Here is a 20552-nt window from a genome sequence, read left to right as displayed (position 1 = left end):
GTATATGTATGACTGAAACATTGTGCTGTACACCAGAAATTGACACAACATTGTAAACTGACTATACTTCAATGAAAAAGAATGCAAAGTCTTTAAAAAGTATTTCTGCAAAAGAGCCTGAGCTTTTAGGCTCAGACTCTGGAGCAATTTATGCTTCCAAGATATTATCATCAACGTTAGCCCAATCATCCAACAATTGGTGATAGCTAACAGTAAGAAAAGACTCAAAAGGAGTGCCCTACTAAAACCACTGGCAGCCCAGGAGATGGGAAGATGCCTGCGGCAACCCCTTCCAAGTAGACACATCAGAGGCTTTACACTGTAGGGGGAACAAACTTCACTAAAATAGTCCATTTGGTCGCTAAACAAACTACACTAACAATACATAGTACTGGAGAGAACCAGCATCCAGGGTGGCTACACTCGATTATCTAAATGTTACTGTCTTTAAGAAAAATTTCACAAGACATAAAAAGAAATAGGAAAATGTGACCTACATGAGAAAAACAGCAGGCCATAGAAACTGCCTGTGGGAGGAACAAATGGTTGGCTGTAAGGGAAAAATTTCAATTTATCTATTGTAAGTGGGTTCAGTGACTCAAAGGACGTTACCAAGAAGACAAAACCTTCAAATAAATAAATAAAATGAGAAATTAAATTAAAAAATTTAAATGATTGTAAGAGTCTATTGTGAGTCATGATATTCTAACAAATTGAACAAATCAGAAAAAATGGACAAATCCCTGGAAGCATACAACCTACCATCAGGAAACCACGCTTAATGAAGAAAGGTATAATAACAACATCCCATCTAAGAGCATCTATAAACAGAAACTGTATTTAACAAAACCAACAAATGGAAATTGTGGAGTTGAAAATTATAGTATCTGAAATGAAAAATTCACTAGAGGCGGTCAACAGTCAATTTGTAGGAGTTGATGAAAAACCTGCAAACTTGAAAATAGATCAAAAGATAATATAATCCAAATAAGAGAGAGAAAAAAGAATGAAACAACTGGAGAGGCTTAGAGATGCTGGCACAAAATTAAGAACACCAACATACACAAAATGGGAGTGCCAAAAGAAAGAGGAACAAAGAAAATATTATTTAAAAACTTCCTGAAAACAAACCAAATATGATGAACTAAATTGATCTACACATCCCAATTGTTCAATCAATTCCAAGTAAGAGAAAAAGAGCACAGGCACACACAGACACTACTGAAATGTCAAAAACTAAAGACAGAAAATCTCGAAGCACTAAGAGAATATTCATCCATACAATCAAACTCTAATAAGATACTGCTTTTAAAACATCAGAAACAATGGAAGCTCTATGACTGTGGGATGACATATTCAAAGTGCTACAAACCTATCAACCAAAAATTCTCTATCAAACAAAACTGCTTTCAAGAAAGAGAGCAAAATACAGATATTCCTCTGTCCCACACTCCACCAAAATAGAATTCATTGGTGGGAAATCTGCCTTAAAGGAAAAACTGAAGGAAGATCTTCGTGCTCAAGAAAGTAAACAAAGACTACAGTTCTACTTACCAGGATAAACCAGAGCACGGGTGAAGACAATTAAGTAATTATACAAAACAGTATTAAGTGTACATTTCTTCTCCTTTCTTCTCTCAATAAATATAAAAAGCAAGCAGGTAAACCATGCATACAGTTGTACTGTAGGCATAAGACACAGAGTTAATACATTTGGGGAGGGGGACTGCAGCAGTGGCTGACGCCCAGGAGGGCATGGTCCTATAGCAGTAGAGCCCGGAGATGTACTGGGTCAAAGTTCCAATTCTGGCCCCAGGGGCGTCACAGAGCATCAGCACCTGTTCTCAGTGATGGCCTGTTAAAGCCCCCTGTCAGGACCCAGGGGGTGGGGTGCAGAGCAGCAGCGGTGTGGCCCTGGTAACGGTGGGGCAGAGCGCTGGCTGAAGACCCAGGGTGAGGAGCAGAGCGCAGCCCTGCGGCCCCAGCAATGAGAGCTTAAAGCCCTGACTCAGGACTCACGGAAGGTGCGTCAGCAGCAGCAGCTCAGCCTAGGGAGTGGCCAGTCAGAGCCACAAGTAGGAATCCAGGGTGAGGTCCGAAGCAGTAGCAGCAGGGCCACATTTATGGCAGGAACCCGCCCTGACTCGGAACCTGGGGCTCGGTGCACAGCAGCAGCTCCAGTCACACAAATGGCAAGGCCCGGTGACAACTCCATCAGGGAGAGCAGGTTACAGGAGGGACGGGGCCCCAAGGGTCAGGTCACACCACAGCTACATTTCCAGCCTCAGGAAAGACACAGAAGCAGGACTCTGGGCAGCTCTGTCAGCTGGAATCCGTGTTGGTAAAGATCTTGGAAGTCCTCTGTGTCAAAGGCCACAAACACCTAGGGTGGAGAGGCTTGCTGGGGTCCTCCAGGTCTCTTCTTCCCCAGGGGGTGAAATGCCTCCAGGGCATCTCTGCTGTGACAGGCTGCTCTGAACCAGGGCATGAGGCGAGGTAGGTAAAGTCTTTCCTGTGCTTTTCTACGTGGCCATCCTCAGTTTTGTAATCTGCAGGGATTCTGCTGCTGCTTCATTGTAGTCCAGACATTTTCCCCGAAATAACTTAACACCAGTTTGTAGTTATTCATTTATTGTTTTTGTTGTTTTTGTGGGTCTTAAAGTGTTGGGACCTCCTAACCCTCCATTGTGCTGATGTCACCGTATCTCTAATTTTGTGTCAAGGAGCCTGCAGACACGAGAGCCCCTCACTTCCTATTGCTTTACATTAGTCTTATTACTTACATAATACAGTTGATTTGCAGGTTGTAAAGTCATCGACTTTTAGAGGGGTGTTAACACTGACAACACAATATAAAACAAACTGTACAATCGTGGATTTTTCTACATTTTGCCCTTTCACTTGATTTCCATGGCTGCTGACTACTCATAAAATGTGTTTACTTAAGGTGTAGGAGTTATAATTTAACTTCTTTAGTGTAGGAGTTATACTTTAACTTCTTGATTGATTTCTCCTTGGATATAAGCATGAGCAATAGCAAAAGGATAGAGAAATTTTCAAAAGTTTTGCATGTGAACAAGATGTCCATGAAATGGCTCTCACTTTTGCTGCTGCTGCAGCTGAACTGCTACTTTAGCTCTGGGAGTTGTGGGAAGGTGCTCGTGTGGCCAGTGGAATATAGTCATTGGATTAATATGAATACAATTCTGGATGAACTTATCACGAGGGGTCATGAGGTGACTGTCCTGATATCTTCAGCTTCCATTTTTATTAATCCCAATACACAATCTTCTATTAAATTTGAGATTTTTCCAACACTTTTAACTAAAGATAATTTTAAGTATATTTTCAAGCATTTGCTTGAAAAATGGATTAATTTTGCAAAAGATTCATTTTGGACTTACTTTTCAACAGTGCAAAGTACGTTTTTGGAATTTTCTGATATTCTTATCACAGGCTGTAAAGATCTTGTTTCGAACAAGAAACTTATGACAAAACTACATGAATCAAGGTTTGACGTCGTTCTTGCAGATGCCATTGGGCCCTGTGGTGAGCTGCTGGCTGAGATACTTCAAATCCCATTAGTGTACAGTCTCCGCTTCTCTCCGGGCTTTGCACTGGAGAAGTATGGTGGAAAACTTCCACTCCCACCATCCTACGTACCGGTTATCATGTCAGAATTAGGTGATCAAATGACATTCATGGAGAGGGTGAAAAATATGATGTACGTACTTTATTTTGACTTTTGGTTCCAGACATTTAATGAGAAGAAGTGGAATCAGTTTTACAGTGAAGTACTAGGTAAGTCATGTTTTCAGTTGGTGGCATAAAGTCCTAACTTTTCTAATGACTTTGAAGATGAAATCATATAAATAAAACATCACAGAAATTTGGGTTTTATAAGTGAAATGATAAAATGAAAGTATAAAATGTTTCATCAATTTCATAATAATTATGGAAACATTAATTCATGGGGTAAGGCCCATTACTAGCGCAGGACACTCCAGGAGTCATAAACCATAAATTGAAGCACCTAAGACATCTCCAAGAAACTAAGTATCCATCTTACTAAACTTTTTTTAACTTTAAAAAGGTGACTAAAATGTCTTCTTAAAAAAATGTAGACTTAAGAGCTATGCCCATATTTGTAGCATAGGTAACTAGGTGGCATTTAGAAATTGTTTCTACTTGTGTAGCTCAGTTTCCACATTATAGTATAGTATAGCAGAGTCACAAAAAAATATATTTGCTTTATCAAAGAACAGCCACTTTCAGACATCTTTGACTACATCATTCCAAGCTCCATTTCAAATATTGCTTAATATATACACATGGCAATATTCTCATTTGATCGAACATTTGTTCTTTTTGTCTTTGTTTTTTCCTTTCAGGAAGACCCACTACATTATTTGAGACAATTGGGAAAGCTGACATGTGGCTCATTCGAACCTTTTGGGATTTTGAATTCCCTCACCCATTGCTACCAAATTTTGAATTTGTAGGAGGCCTCCACTGCAGACCTGCTAAACCTTTGCCTATGGTAACATGTTCCTATTTATTTTGTTTTCCTTACTTTGCATTTTCAGGGGAATACTTATGCAGTCTTTATTTACAATGGTTTATACAACAGAGAAATTGGGAAGCCGGATAAAGTGACTTGTCAATTAGAAACTCTTATTTCTATACTAGCACAAGTATGTGAAATTCATTACCATTACAGAATAAATTGGGACATCTGGAGGACTTATACTATTTTAAATTACAGCCTTCATTATTCAACACATAATAAAGCATCAGTCATAAAAATAATTATAAAGGGACTCGCCTATACCAGAAGTGAGTGCTCATATGCAGAGGAATGATATAAACACAGTTTCTGCCACCTGACAGTCTACTGGAAAGACAGAATACAGGCAAGTCGTAAACATTGTGTAAAGAGTGTTATAATAAGGGAAGACCACAATGCTAAGGAAACATTCACAGAATTCATAGAAAGTATCTCTGATTCTTTGATAATTAAGGTCAGATCTGAACATGTGCAGGAATAAGCAGACGGGGTAGGTCAGGGGTGGAGGAAGATACAAAAGACAGCCAGGGAGAGTAGTTAGTGACAGTTCCCAAGAAGTCCAAGTTTAGTCTGAACAGGAAGAGGCTGAGTAAAGAGACAGATGGTGCTGGAGAATTAAGCTGGAGACAGACATTCTAAGGAGTGTGAAGCATCTAATAGGGGCATTCGGGAAAAAATTAAGAGTGTTAAGAAAGGGAGAGGTACAATCACATTTAAAGAAAAACACAGGATGTAGTCACTGGGTTGGGTTATGAAGGGGTAAGAGTAGAAAGGGAGACCATTTCACAGGTTTGCTGAGAGATACAGGCAACAATGATGGAAAACTAGACTACAATGTTCACAGAGACATGATCATACTGACTCATATTAACAGCATGAATCTCATACAGTTGTAGTGGGGAAAAAAGTTGTTAGTACACATGAAACATCCAAAATGTCTAGCACATATTCACTGATCCAGAAGAAATATTAACTATTGTCTTTATTGTTATTTTGTTACTATTACACTATCAATAATCCAACATGTGCCAGCCACCTGGATCTAAATCATAATTGAATAGGAAGTGATTTTCCAACACATCAAGATTATATGATCTATCAAAGTCCTAGAGAGTAGATAGCCCATGGAGTGCATTAAAAGCATTTTTAAAAGATTTTTAATCAAAAAATTTAAGTTAATAACAGCATATACTAAATTAATTAAAAACTGAATTTAAATAAAATATATTTTAATATACCTAACTTAATCTTAAATGTTGAGAATTTTTTAATGTTTTGGACAATCAGATGAGCAAGATGACAAGCTAAAAATTTTTTATAAGCGTTGAGGCTCTTCACGAGGGACCATTCCTCAAAAATACAAATGAATGCCCCTACAATTTCTGCACCAAATCCAACATTTTCTTGCTTCCACAACAGCGTTTAAACCATTCCTCATCTAAAATCCTGGAGTTTTACATCTTATAGCATAGAAGATATAAATTAGTCTATTAGAACAGGTGTTTTCTGCCTAAACTAAGCATACAGAAAACCTCAGCACAGCTCCCTTAAGGAACACGGGTCTCAACATTGTAGCTGCTGACAGAATGAGCAGACAGAAAATGTACACTGCGTATATAAGCACATTAATTCTGCACACTAACAGTAAAGACCAAATAATTTCTACCACTTAAATACAAAAACTACCCATAGTTTCAAATTACAAAAATTCTCTTCAGTTTATAAGATACTATTCCTTATGAAGGAAAGCAAGAAGCTAATCTGTTTTAAATTGACATGCTGTTTTAAATTGATTCAAGATATAAATAGTAAGCAAGCAATCTTTAGCAAACTATTTTGTGATCTCTTAGGAGATCCTTTTTGATTACTCCTTATTAGTGGAAAAATGAAACATATCTTTTTCAACTGTCAAACACAATATCTCATTTGTTTACAAATTGTTTTGGTATTCAGTGGTAAACTGTCACAGCGTCCAAAGGCTGAAATAAAATCAGTGAAAATTATATCTAACTCCATTTTTCAAAGATATCCCCATTCTCCTTTCAAGCAAGTCAGTGTTAGTAGGAGAGAAAGGACCAGAGAAAGAAGGACAAATAGAAAGATGAATAGTAATATAATGATATTAGTAATAGTAGCTGTTGTTATTAAGTTGCAAAACAAGAGATGAATGCAAGAGAATGTCTGCAAACTACTAACTTTCAAACTACTAACTTTTCTGTTAATTATTCCTTCAAACTACTAACTTTTCCATTAATTATGAGGTTCTCAGAAAATTACTGAGGAACATTATGATACCTGATCTTGTCTTTGATCCATTCCGATTTAATTTTTTGAGAGGTCTAAAATAGGGGTCTCATCATTTTTTTTCCATGTGCTTATCCAGTTTTCTTAGAAGAAAAGAAGAGACTACCATTTCCCCAGTGGGTGGTGTTCCCTCCCTTGTTGAATATTAGTTGACTATATATGCAGGCATTTAATTCGGGACTCTGTATTCTGTTTCATTTGTGTCGATCTATTTCTCTATTTTTAGGGCAGTACCACACTGTTAAATACTACAACTTTGTAGTAATACTTTGGAATTGGTAGGTGTGAGGCCTTTGGCTTTGGGTAGTGTGGATAGTGTAGCAATATTAATTCTTCTGATCCATGAACACTGGATGACTTTCTTTTTGTGTGTGTTTTCTTCACATCTTTCAACAAAGTCTTGTAATTATTACTGTATAGATTTTTCACTTCATTGGCTAAAATTATTTCCAGTTATTTTATTGTTTTTCATGCTATGTTGAATGAAATAATTTTTCATATATTTCGTTATTAATAGAGAGAAAAGCAACTGACTTCTGTATGTTGAATTTATGTTATATCCTGCAACTTTACAGAATTTGTTCATTAGTTAAAGCTTTTGGTTGACTCTTTGGGATTTTCCATACAAAAAAATCATATCATCTGCAAAAAAATGAAAATTTTACTTCTTCCTTTCTCATTTGGATGTCTTTAATTTCTTTGTCTTGCCTGGATGCTCTATGCTGGGACTTTTAGTACTACGTCGACTGGAAGTGTGAGAGTGGGAACCCTTGCCTTTTCCTGATCTTAGAGAAAAATATTTCAAATTTTCACTATTCACTACAATGTTAGATTTGGGTTTGTCATATGTGGCCTTTATTTTGTTGAAAAATATTCCTTCTATATACCCAACATGGTCAGGTTTTTTATCTTAAAGGGATTTTGTATCTTGTCAAATTCTCTTCCTACAGCTATTGAGATGATCAACTTATTTTATCTTTCATTCTGTTAATGCAATGTATTTCATTTATTGATTTCAGCATGTTGAAATTTCCTTGCATCTTACAGGTAAATTACACTGGGTCATGGTATATATTACTATTAATGTGTTCTAGAATTTAGCTAGCAGACATTGTGCTGAGAATTTTTTAATCTATATTCATTCTCGATATTGGCGTATACCTTCCTTTACTTGCAATGTCCTTATCTACTTGGTATCTCCATATACTGGCTTTGAAGAATGAATTTTGAAGTGTTCTCTCCCACCTGTAAGTTTTTTCTGGAAAAGTTTTTCAAGGACTCGCATTAAGTATTCCTTAAATATTTGATAGAATTTATCAGTGAAGAGGTCTGGTGCTGGGGTTTTCTGTGTTCAGAGTTTTGTAATTACTGATTCAATATCTTAACTCATTTTGACTGTTCAGATTTTGTAATTCTTTCTGATTCAGTCTTTATTGATTTCTTGTTTCTACAAATGTAGCCATTCTTCTTGGTTATGTATTTTCTTGCCATAGAATTCTTTATAGAAATCTCTCATGATCCAGTGAATTTCTGGAGTCTCAATTGTAATGTCTTCTCTTTCATTTCGAATTTCATCTATTTGAGTTTTCTTCCTTCCTTAGTCTAGCTAAAGGTTGTCATCAGTTTCTCTTTTTGAACATGCAGAGAAAGAAAAATTCTGTATTATACTTCTTCTGTGTGAAATCTAAAAAAGTCAATCATATAAACTGAAAGCAGTATGGTGATTACCAAGGGCTAGAGGGTGGGAGAAAAGGAGAGATGTTATTTAAGGGTATGAACTTGCATCTCATAGTAAATTAGCCCTAGAGATTTAAGGTAAAGGATAGTGAGTATAGATAACAATATATTCTAATCATCAAACTTGATAAGAGACTAGACCTTATTTTTTCCAACCGCAAAAGAAAAATGATAATCATCTGACATGACAGAGGTGCAACCTACCACCAAGATGGTAATCCTATTACAATCTGTTAAGTGTATCAAATCAGTAAGTTATACAACTGAAATAATGTTATACCTCTAACATATTTCATCATTAAAAAATATTTATAAATTTTAAACTAAGGATATCCCTAGACAGAGGGTAGAATATATCTTATTTTAATTTAATAATTTTTCGTATTTTTAATACTTTAATGTCATGACCTTATATTATTTTCATACAGATGTCAGACAATGAGAATAACCAGTCCACAACAGTGATTAACTTTTAAATAGAGGATGTATTACAATAATATGATAGGGATGCATCTTCTACAGGAGAGATGAGGCAGCTTTGGGGAGCAAACCAATGAGGGAAAAACAAAGAACACAGGTAACCTTAAATGCTGGGACAAGTCACTGGAAATACACACATTACCTAGATGCACCATGAGAGTCATAGGGAAGTTCAGAGACATTAATAGCAAAACTGATCATCAGGATGAAATTATACTTTTGAAGAATGATCTACACGGTATAGTCTACAAGGTTAAAGTTTGTAAGAAATTGCCTATTTTCTTGTTCCTATTAAAAACAGTTTTGAAAACAACTTTAAAATAGGCTTCTATTCTTTAGCACAGGGAACTATAGTCAATATCTGATAATAATCTATAATGAAAAAGAATATAAAAAGGAATGTGTGTGTGTATATATGTGTGTATATATATTACATATATATATAAATTAATACCAACTCTGTACACCAGAAATTAACACAGCATTGTAAACTGACTATACTTCTATAAAAAATTTTTTATGACATTAATCATGATCATAAACTATACATTTTAAATGGAAGGATTAGGTCAGAATTTTCCAGAGAGAAAAGAATAATGAATGTAAAAAAGAAGAAAGGCATTTCAAAAAGAGGAGTATATGGTTTCATCAGATAATCAGGAAAATTTTGCTCCTCTGCATTTTTTTTGTTATACAGAATATTGAACAATGTGGAATTATTCTAGTGCAGAAAGTAAAATTTTTTAAATTAGGCTCAAGGACTACAAGACAAAATAATTCTGAAAGAATTCCAATCAAATACAGCTTCACCAGGAGCCTCATTTAGTTTGACATGAACTACTCATAGGTGATCAGATCTCTGCTACAGAAAGCCTGGTGTACCTCTCCCACTGTGGGGCAGGTGCTCCCCCAGGGACTTAGTGAGGTGAGGATGAGGGTCCCTCACAGCCACTTACACATAGCACATCCTACTGTGACAGCAAATATACAACATGATTTCAGGGCAGAGTGTGTCCAATGGAAACAAACCCAGCAGTATGGTCACTCAGAAATGCAACTACATAAGTACATCTCTTGGTTATTAACAGGACACACAAGGCTGTTTCACAGAAATTCTAAACTATAATACCAGACTCCTCAATGTCAGTGACTCGTAATTTAGAGACAGATTTGGGGAACTTTTGAGTAACTTTAAGTTAAGGTTTGAGGATTATAGATCTGTGAGAAGGATAAAGTCATTCAAATCCTAACTTTTTCTTAGTGATCATAGTCAGGGAAATGAAATACTAATGACTAATCTAAAATAATTCTCTAAAAAGTACCTGGAATAAACAAATGATTTAGGAGAACTATAATAAGAAAGAATTAAAGGTGAGTTAAGATCCTGCTGTGTGACCTCCTTCCAAGGATCTATGTTAGTAATTAATAACATGACTGATGAAGAGTCTAACACTGTTTACCAGTGTGTCCTCCTCACTACTGTGTACTGCCTCTATCTCATTTTTGCTTATACACACACCCACACACATTTGCACAAGTACATGTAATAGAAGACACTGACCTCAAATCACACATCTCCTTCAACCCTGAGGTCCATTTTTAAAAAGCCATTATTTAAAACTTTTGAGGAATTTCCTCAAAAAATATAAAATAGAGTTACCATACGGTCCAGCTATTTCTCTTCTGGCTGTGTATCCAAAAGAATTGAACCTAGAATCCCAAATAGCTATTTGTTCACCATAATCTTGAAAGCACTATTCACAAGAGACGAGAAACTGAAGCAACTCAGGTGTACATGAACAGAAAACACAAACAACAAAATATGGAATACACAAACACTGGGTTATTACTTAGTCATTAAAAGGAGATTCTGACACATGACACAACATGGATGAACTTCAGGAGAAGGGCATAAGCCAGTCACAAAAAGACAAGTACTATACAACTCAATGTATATGAGGTATCTAGACTAATCAAATTTGTAGAAACACAGAGTAGAATGATGATTCCCAGGGGCTGGGATCAAAGAGGAAAATGGAGTTTTTAATGGGCACAGACTTCCAGTTTTGCCAGATGAAAAAGTTCTGCAGATTGGTTCCGCAATGCGAATATACTTAACATTTCTGAACTATAGACTTAGGAATGACTAAGATGGTAAACTGCATCTTGTGTATATTTTACCTTTTTTTTTTTTTCAAAAAGCTACTACCGTAATAATTCCTGACTATAACAGATTTTTTCTCTTCAGCTGTTTGTATTAATCTTTCAATAATGTTTGCTACACTGTTGCTCTTTTGTAATGGAGAAAATTCTTTTTTGACAGGAAATGGAAGAGTTTGTCCAGAGCTCAGGAGAAGATGGTATTGTGGTGTTTACTTTGGGGTCAATTGTCACTAACATAACAGAAGAAAGAGCCAATATGATTGCATCAGCCCTTGCCCAGATTCCACAAAAGGTAGATAAAGCAGCATAATAGTGGACAACCATACAATGAGACTATTAAATTCTGTAAAAAGTATGATTACATATTCTGCAAGAAAGGTAAATTATTATGATAGCTCCAATGTATCTCAAGTATTTAAAAATCAAAATATACACAGCAGGTCCTACAATAATACAGAGAGTATCTTTGACAATGACTTTTGGATTCACATTGTAATCAAATAAATGTATTTAAGAGATGCAGTGTGAAATCTGGTATTATAATGGTATGTGGGCAGGTAGAAAAATCACCAAATTCTGCCTTGTCATTGCTCCTTTATCTCTGAAGGATTCCTGAGGACATAGTACACATACAGAAGTTCTCAGGAGTTAAATTTTAACAGAAATTGTACTAGCACAGTAATGTTGAACAGCAGTGATCAAAGTCAGAAATATGCCATGCAGTTTGTGCTTGCCAGGTAATCCTGGGCCCCATCACTTCCTCTAAATTTTGCAACAGACCCATTCAGTGTGCTTTTCAGGGTGCTATTCAGAGAAAGGTTGGTCAGGGCTCCCCAAGCTGCCTCCAGACACCCATCCAGCCACCATGATTTAGACAAAGACAAACATCAGCCTGCCCTGGGTGACTGAGCCCTGCCAAAGCCTAAAGCAGGAAGATGAAAGAGAAAGGATGGAGATGGGGTCCTGCCCTTAAGGTGGATCCTATGCATTATAAAGTGTGGACCTTAATGAACTCTGCTTCCAGCCTATCAGGTTACTCTTCCTGACTGAGGAGGGAGAAGGGCAAGAGTCAAACATAAGGAAGACTGGCATGGAAAAGATTCTGCTGCCTCCTTCTCCATATTATGTAGTAACTTATTCTCTAGTAAATAAAATACACCTGGGATCTTTTGTTATTTACGAACTACTTTTTACTTTACTATCCGATATTGTGGTCTTCTCACAAACACCTATGCTAATTTTTTGTTGAGAACTTAGTCATTTCATTCACATAGCAAACAGAAATGAAACACCAGTTAAATTATAATCCAGCTTATGAGAATTGCTAGGAAGTCCAAAATAGGTATCTTATTTTGGTATTGAGTATAAAAACCACATTAACCACTGCTGTCAATGCATTGTGCTTCACTGTTGAAGTGTTCGGGGTCAGTTGAATAAATTTTAGTATCCCTATTTTGGAGCTTTTTCAACAGCCTTATTGTTACTTGTAAATTACCAACATGCTCCTCTTTTCTAAACTTAAAAATTTTCAGAGCTACTAATAGTGGCAATAATCTGGATTTACATCAAAAAACAATAATTGTCTTTTTTTTTGGAAGAGGCGCTTAACAATTTGTAATCTAAAAGAAGTTGTACCTCCTAAGCAGCATTAATTATCTTATCATTAATAAATTATAAATAAGCAGAAATATTTCTCTTAAGTGACTAACTGTAGGCATTTTCCTTTTACTAAATCAAAAGATATAAAACTGATAAAAAAAAAAGTTATATTAATGACTGGATACAAGTAAACTCCATTTTATGAGTGAAAAAGAAATAAACCAGTGGATACCAAAATTGAAAATGAGTGCTAGTATATAAAATAAATCAAAACAAATGTGAAGATTATTACTAGAATAATTTTAATTCACTAGAATCAAGAATACCTAACAATTTCCCAAATACTTGAAATTGTCATTGAGAAGTTTGTCAATAACATCATGTGTGAAATGTCATGATTCATTCCATACCTGATTGAACATAAAAATAAGTACACAGAATGTGGGTATTCCTATTGATGTCAGTGCATTACTAGTCATCTCTACTTAGGATCTGCTGTCCTCATTTCCTGACCTGTCGTATGGAAGGCATTTAACTGGATGTCTTTTCATCTCTTTAGAATTCTAACGTGCTATAACTTTGAAGTTCAACTCATGAATAAGCTATTTACTTCACCCTAACAGGTTCTTTGGAGATTCAACGGCAAGAAACCAGATACCTTAGGACCCAATACTCGGCTGTATAAGTGGATCCCCCAGAACGACCTTCTTGGTGAGACCTGGGAGAAAAAATGCTGGAAACAAGAGTAACAGCTGAGGGAGTGAGAGCACTGGGAGAAGAAACCAACTTACTCAGCACTTATTACTCAAGCATGCAAAAGGAACACTCTGAATCTTCATTGTTCTTTCCTGTCCTAGGGGAAAACAAATAAAATATAAAGGTCGGCTTTTTTTAACACCCTTATTATGGTACGACTCCTGTACAGTAAACTACATGTTTTTCGGATGTACAATTTGATGAATTTTGATAGAGGTATACACCAATAAAACCTCCAACACAATCAAGATGGCCAACATTTAGATCACTCTCCAAGAGGTGCAAATTTCCAATTCTTTACTTATCCCTTTCCACCCCCCTTTACCCCAGGTATCAGTAAATTTGTTCTCTGTGTAACAGGTGGCTTTTTATTAAAGAGTCACATCTATTATGGACAGAATCTTTATATTGGTTGTAATTATTTCTCTAAGTAAAATTATCAAGAACATCCTGGATTATCGCTTTGCCTCTAAATTCTCTCCATACATCTCTCTTTTCCCATCTTATGGGTATTTTAAATGCCCCTGAAATACAGCAGCTCCTTTTTATTACCAGTGACTCCCCATGTTCTATAGGAAAATACTTCAGAATTGTTTTCATGAAGCTGTAACACATTTCATGATAAAATGCAGCTTTTCCTTCCTCTGGTCTCAGTGTCACGACCATTATCTTTCCTGTTGCCTTGACACCCTTCCTATCAGACTAAATGTCTATTTCCTTAAGAGACTATATTTTTGACATATTCTCACCCTTAATTGCTCATGTGGTTTCTTTTACCCAGAATGTTCTTTCCATTTGTTCACCTGACAATCTGGAGTACATTTGTGAATTCAACTCACACAGCACTCCTTTCATGAAGGCTTCACTTCCCTCTCCAGCAGACTGAGTGGCTTCCTGATCTGAGTTCTGAAAGCAGTTGAAATGCAGTTTCATGTGTATAATCATCTGTTATCGAAAGGACACTGCTTCTTTCACTGCCTTGTAATGGCCAGTTCTCATTTGATTTCTAACATTAATTAATCATTTTACTGAAATTCACTCAATCCTAGGTCATCCAAAAACCAAAGCTTTTATAACTCATGGTGGAACCAACGGCATTTATGAGGCCATCTACCACGGGATCCCTATGGTGGGCATTCCTTTGTTTGCTGATCAACCTGATAACATCGCTCGCATGACAGTCAAGGGGGCAGCTGTCAGGCTGGACTTCAGTAAAATGTCAACAACAGATTTGCTCAATGCATTGAACCAAGTCATTAATAATCCTTCGTGAGTATACATGTATATTTTTCTACTACATACTCTGTCTAGAGAAGTTCTAATAGGGAGGCCAGGGAGGTAGCAATGTATCTTCACATAAACACAATGAAGAGTAAGAGTTGCACAGGGCTTTGAATAGTCTACAATAGCCTACTGGGAGTGTCACATAAAGTTTGTTTCAGTGGTTTTAGTGGATAGCTTCTTCAGAGGTTTAAGGAAAATGGAGAAATTTTGAAAGAGCTAATCATTAGAATGAAAAGAGTCACTGAAATGGTAACATAAGGATTAAGAGGATTTATATGTAAATATTTTCTCCCTTTGCATTATTCTCCCATTGCTATTATTACCAACACATTCTCAAAATGTTTTCTTTATAAAGTCATTATGAAACAAAAGGGAGAAAATACATACAATAGTTATCATAATATTAATAATAATATCGAAATTCATAAAAATCCTCAAATGATTTGGAAACCAAATATTATCTCTTTGAAACAGAAATATACCAACATATGTCTTATAAATAGACAAAAACAAGTAAAACCAAAAAAACTAAGAATATACCTACATTCATAAGTAGTATCTAAGTAGTCATTATTGGGTAAATTAGAAAGATTTAGTTGTTTCCTTTTATCAGGGATGAGATCAAAATATTAGCAGACTTTCAGATGCAGAAAAAAAGCTACACAACACCAGTGAAGTGGGAGGGGAAACATAAGGGTGGTGGACTAGGAGATACAAACTTTGGATGCAATATGCGCTCAAATATGTTATGAGCAACAATGGGAATACAGCCAAAATTTGTAGTAACTGTTTAATGTAAAATTGCAACCCTGTGGAATACTTATACCACTTTCGATTTTTAATAATGTAAAGCTGGTATCAAAAATGAAGATAATTTATTAGCTGCTAGATACAGAATGTTTGCTATATGCTACACATTGTATTAAGTCCTTTGCATATATTAAGTACCTTCTTCATAGTAGTGTTTCCCTATTGCATTACAAAAATGTCACATAAGTGTCTCCTCTGAAAAACCCAAGGCTCCTCCTGTGCTTTATACAGAACACAAAGAGATTTTACCTCCTTGTTATTGCTTCAGTGCCATGCTACTGCACTTTGTGATTTAGAGTTTGTGAGCCATATCTCTTTATTCCTCCCTTCCTCCTTGTCTGTTAGTCCATAGTCATTCCAACACTAGAAACAAATGCAACTGCAATGCCAGAAAGTGAAATGTTGAGCACTCGCCAGATTCTAAAATCACTCACAAGAAAAACACCACCAATACTAGCAAACGTTTACTAAGAGTCTACTGTATGCCAGGAATACTTAAGAATCGATATATTATTCCTCCAAATAATCAGATCAGATACCATTCCTATCCATCCTATTTATCAGTGAAAAACTGAGGAAAGAAGAATAATAAAGCAGGCATCAAGGCAAATGTCAGAGTCAGATTCAAAACAAGGCAATCACTTCCAACTTTTAACCACCACTTCACTAATAGAAGATAAATACCAGTTAATGCTCAATACCAACTGCTCACCAGCCCCAGCTGGACATGTCTCTGAATCTCAATATGGATTTTCCTCCTATCTCTGCATTATGATAGTATTTTAAAACTTGTCCAACAGGTCTATTAACAATTCCTTACTAGACAGTACAAACTTTGAACAGTCAAATCATGTACATCTTTTCTATTGTTCTTTTTTTTTTTCACATCAGGACCTAATTCATTCCATTCTTTTGGCTACAAATACCTGTCCTATCCTATTTTCTCTCTTTTCTCCATAGCTTGAAATTCTATGCATTCAAAAAATTCTAGCACATAAGCTAAGATCTCTATAATCATCTCTGAGAAAAATAATCTATTTTTCTTCCACTTGATGTGGCACTCATTTTTACCATATGCATGAAGATTCCACATATGTATCTTTCTTAGTTTATTGTAAAAATTGATGTCTATTTGCTTTTCCTTCAGCTACAAACAGAATGCTATGAGGTTATCAACCATTCAACACGATCAACCTATAAAGCCCCTGGACCGAGCAGTCTTCTGGATCGAGTTTGTCATGCGCCACAAAGGAGCCAAGCACCTGCGGCCAGCCGCTCACGACCTCACCTGGTGCCAGTACCACTCTCTGGATGTGACTGGGTTCCTGCTGGTCTGTGTGGCAGCTGCTCTCTTTGTCATCACAAAATGTTGTCTGTTTTGCTGCAAGAAATTTCCTATACCAAGAAAGAAGGAAAAAAGGGAGTAGCTTTATCTGAGGCCTGAAGCAGGAACACCCCATACATGGATCTGTTTCAGTTGATTCCAGCAAGAAGGAGTTATGATGAGGTTCCTGTCCTCCTGTGACAAAAGGACTTTTCACAATTTAGCATCAAAGATCAAAATTTGCTTTCAAGGGATTTTCTTCCTGCTTAAGAGTTAGAAATACGTCATGCCAAGAGAAAAGCTAATGAGATATTAAAAAAAAATAAAACTATAAGGGTATATATTGAAATTTATCATTTTAATTCAAAATTTTACTAAAAAGAAATTGAGTTTAACTGTGTTTCACAGGGTGTGCATATACACAATAAAATACAAAGTCTATATTTTCCATATTATATTTGAGGATATTCTGAAAATTTTAACTTTATTTTATTGTAGAATTTTATACTTTTATCTTACTACAGAAGTGTTCAATAATTGGAATTGTGAAAAAGATTCACCCTTCCATTTCATTTGCGAGACCACTAACACTTCTTGGTTTTTACTGTGCATCCAGCCTCAGAATCACTTCTTACCTAAAGCCATGGCAAGTCATTTACATTTATGCAGGTTAAGTCATGTCCCAGTAAAATGTCTGTGGAATTAGGAATACAGCAACTGCTACCTGCTTCCTATTATAAAACTGAGCTATTTGTGAAAAGCCTTGATATATGACTGAGTTTTCTTTTTCTCCTTAACTTTAAAAATATTCACCTGATCTCTTTTACTCCCATATTCACTCAGCCTCTGGTAATAAGATTTAAGTTTTCTACTGTAAGAAAATATTTAACTTGTACTCTAAAGGGTCTTACTGAATTTTCATTCTCTCCAAATATACCTGAATATATCTATATGTGCTATCTATATCTATATCTGTATATATTCTTACAAAACAAGACACAGCATCACTTACCTACTTGCAGATATGGTATGAAATTTAATGTGTTCATTGAACACACACTGAAATAATGGCTTTTATTCTATGGTACCACATTTTAGATCGTGTGTCAATCTTTTGCCTCTTTCCTCATTAGCCTATTGCCCCATCCCTCCCATAAACATTCAATATGTCATCATGACAAAAAAATAATACAGACATCATTTTCTTTAAACCTAGGCCCACCATGACTGACATAATCAGGAACAATGAGCAGGATACAGAAATTACATACATTTTATGGAAAACTGGTAAATCAAATGAAAGCAATCTGAAGGCACTCTTGAAAACTGCGTGTCCTGAAAGGACTTTATATCAAAGTGGTCCAGGAGATGAAATGCATACTTGTCTTATTGGTCAAAACCACCACTCAATAAATTGTATTCCATTGTGTATATATGCTACATCTTCTTTATCCATTCATCTATTGATGTGCACTTAGGATGCTTCCATGTCTTGGCAATTATAAAAAATACTGCTGTTTATAGTGAGGAGTATGCATCTTTTTGAATTAATGTTTTCATTTTTCTCAGGTCTATGCCCAGGAGTGGAATTGCTGGGCCATATGGTGGTTCTGTTTTGGGTTTTTGAGAAACCTCTATATTGTTTTCCATGGTGGCTGCACCGCTTTACATTCCCACCCACAGTGGACAGGGATTCTCTTTTCTCCACATCCTTGCCAATATTTGTTATTTGTGTGCTTTTTGACGGTGGCCATTCTGACAGATGTAAGATGGTGTCTCACTGTGATTTTGATTTGCATTTCCCTGATACTGGTGATGTTTCATGCTCCTGTTGGCCATCTGCATTTCCTCTTTTGGAAAAATGTCTGTTCAATTCTTCTGCCCATATTTTAAATGGGTTGTTTGCTTTTTTAATTGAAGTACAGTTGATTTAAAAAGTTGTATTAGCTTCTGGTGTCCAGCATGGATGAACTTGGAGGGCATTATACTAAGTGAAATAAGTCAGACAGAGAAAAACAAATACTGTAAGATACCACATACATGTGGAATCTAAAAAAATACAACAAACTAGTGAATATAACAGAAAAGAAACAGACTCACAGATGTAGAGAAGGAACTAGTGGTTACCAGTGGGGAGAGGGTAGGGGGTGGGAAAAGATAGAGGTGAAGGATTAAGAGGTACAAACTACCAGGTATAAAATAAGCTATAAGGATGTATTGTACAACATGGGGAATATAGCCAATATTTTATAATAACTAGAATACAACTTTTAAAAGTTGTGAACCACTATATTGTATACCTGTAACATAACATTGTACATCAACTGTACTTCAATTTTAAAAATCTATTGTAAAATAAATACACAAATAAAGTTAAAGAAAAAAAACACTGAAATCATATGACAAATATTCTCCAGCCTGAGACATAATTTATTTTAAAACAAATTAAACTATGGATGCTTGGGCAATTACAGGAAAAATTTACCACAGAAGATTCCACACAAACCCTGTACATAACTGACACATTTTTAAAGAAAAATAGAACTAATATGGTGCCATATAGATAATATTGTTAAATCATGCATATAGTCTTAAATCATTTTTCTCTAATCTATCCTGCAACATATGTAACTAAAAAAGGATTGGTAGTCATTGTACAGTGAGAACTACTACAAATCTCCAATGAAAATAAACAAGTCCAACGTGAAAATGAATGAAGGATACGAACAACAAATTCACAGAAGTGAAGTAGCTAACTACATACAAACCCTCAATTTGTCAAAAAACACAATACCTGTAAAGCGCAATAAAGCAAAGCACGGTGAAACAAGATATGTCTGTATCGCAAAGCCGAATTTGGAGCTGAGACACAATAAACTGAAAACTGGTAAGGCAGACAATATTTCAAATGTCTCATTTGTTAGCATCCCTTACGTTTTTGCATCCTTACTGCATCATGGTAAAATTCAGGTGAATAAGAGGCATGGCTTTCTTTTAAAATGAAGTTTGTGAAAGTGGAGACAGATAGAGCTGACAAAGGGGAACTTAAGAGTAGGCTCCTCTGGGTCGGCAGCCCCGCTGTTGGCCACTTTCCTGATCTCCAAATGTATAATGGAATAGACATACTAGCAGGCTGGACTCTTGCCTTACGTAATAGCTAGCTCAGTCTTGGTTAGGGTCATCCATTCTGTTACTCCTGAAGGCGTATATAATGTGCCACTCCAAAATATGCCACTTTGACATATGACTTTTTATTAAAGTTACTAAACAAACAGCTGGTGCAAGGATATTCTGAGCCTCCATTATTGCCCTAAAAGCAAGATATCAAACTCCCATGTGCAGCTGCCCTCCCTATACCAGGAGAGTAGAAGCCATCCTTATCAACAGAGAGAGAGGGAACTCTGGGCTGAGAAGGCTGTATAAACAAACTTTGTTACTTCATGAATTTGCAATCTGTTGGGCTGCACTATGCAGGCCTGCAAGGCCTGTATTTGCCCAACCTCAAGACTGAAGAAAGAGCTCGGAGTT

At 36.0% G+C, this 20552-nt stretch overlaps 1 protein-coding gene and 1 long non-coding RNA gene across 2 annotated transcripts in view; one reads left to right on the top strand and one right to left on the bottom strand.

Annotated features, from left to right (window-relative positions):
* Window positions 1–2436, bottom strand: part of LOC141573760 (uncharacterized) — a 28078-nt gene extending 25642 nt beyond the window's left edge. Inside the window, exon 1 of the long non-coding RNA XR_012499840.1 lies at window positions 1555–2436. This is a non-coding gene — a long non-coding RNA (uncharacterized LOC141573760). The remainder of the gene's footprint in view (window positions 1–1554) is intronic.
* Window positions 2437–3041: 605 nt separating this feature from the next.
* Window positions 3042–19435, top strand: LOC105078894 (UDP-glucuronosyltransferase 2B31). The gene is made up of 6 exons (XM_010967551.3): window positions 3042–3801; window positions 4392–4540; window positions 11412–11543; window positions 13474–13561; window positions 14656–14875; window positions 16848–19435. Exons 1-6 carry the CDS (start codon window positions 3081–3083, stop codon window positions 17125–17127), a joined length of 1590 nt encoding a protein of 529 aa, XP_010965853.2. The 5' UTR covers window positions 3042–3080; the 3' UTR covers window positions 17128–19435.
* Window positions 19436–20552: the final 1117 nt, after the last annotated feature.

Source organism: Camelus bactrianus, chromosome 2, assembly GCF_048773025.1.
Source record: "Camelus bactrianus isolate YW-2024 breed Bactrian camel chromosome 2, ASM4877302v1, whole genome shotgun sequence".
Classification (NCBI taxonomy): domain Eukaryota; kingdom Metazoa; phylum Chordata; class Mammalia; order Artiodactyla; family Camelidae; genus Camelus; species Camelus bactrianus.
Note: the sequence above shows the minus strand (reverse complement) of the source record. Positions and strands in the feature narration are given on the sequence as shown.

Bases quoted from the DNA above. Each gene is read 5' to 3' on its own strand.
- LOC105078894 (XM_010967551.3), top strand. From the start codon at position 3,081: ATGTCCATGAAATGGCTCTCACTTTTGCTGCTGCTGCAGCTGAACTGC. The intron at 4,541-11,411 runs GTAACATGTTCC...CTTTTTTGACAG, and splicing joins CTGCTAAACCTTTGCCTATG to GAAATGGAAGAGTTTGTCCA. The intron at 13,562-14,655 runs GTGAGACCTGGG...ACTCAATCCTAG, and splicing joins CCCCCAGAACGACCTTCTTG to GTCATCCAAAAACCAAAGCT.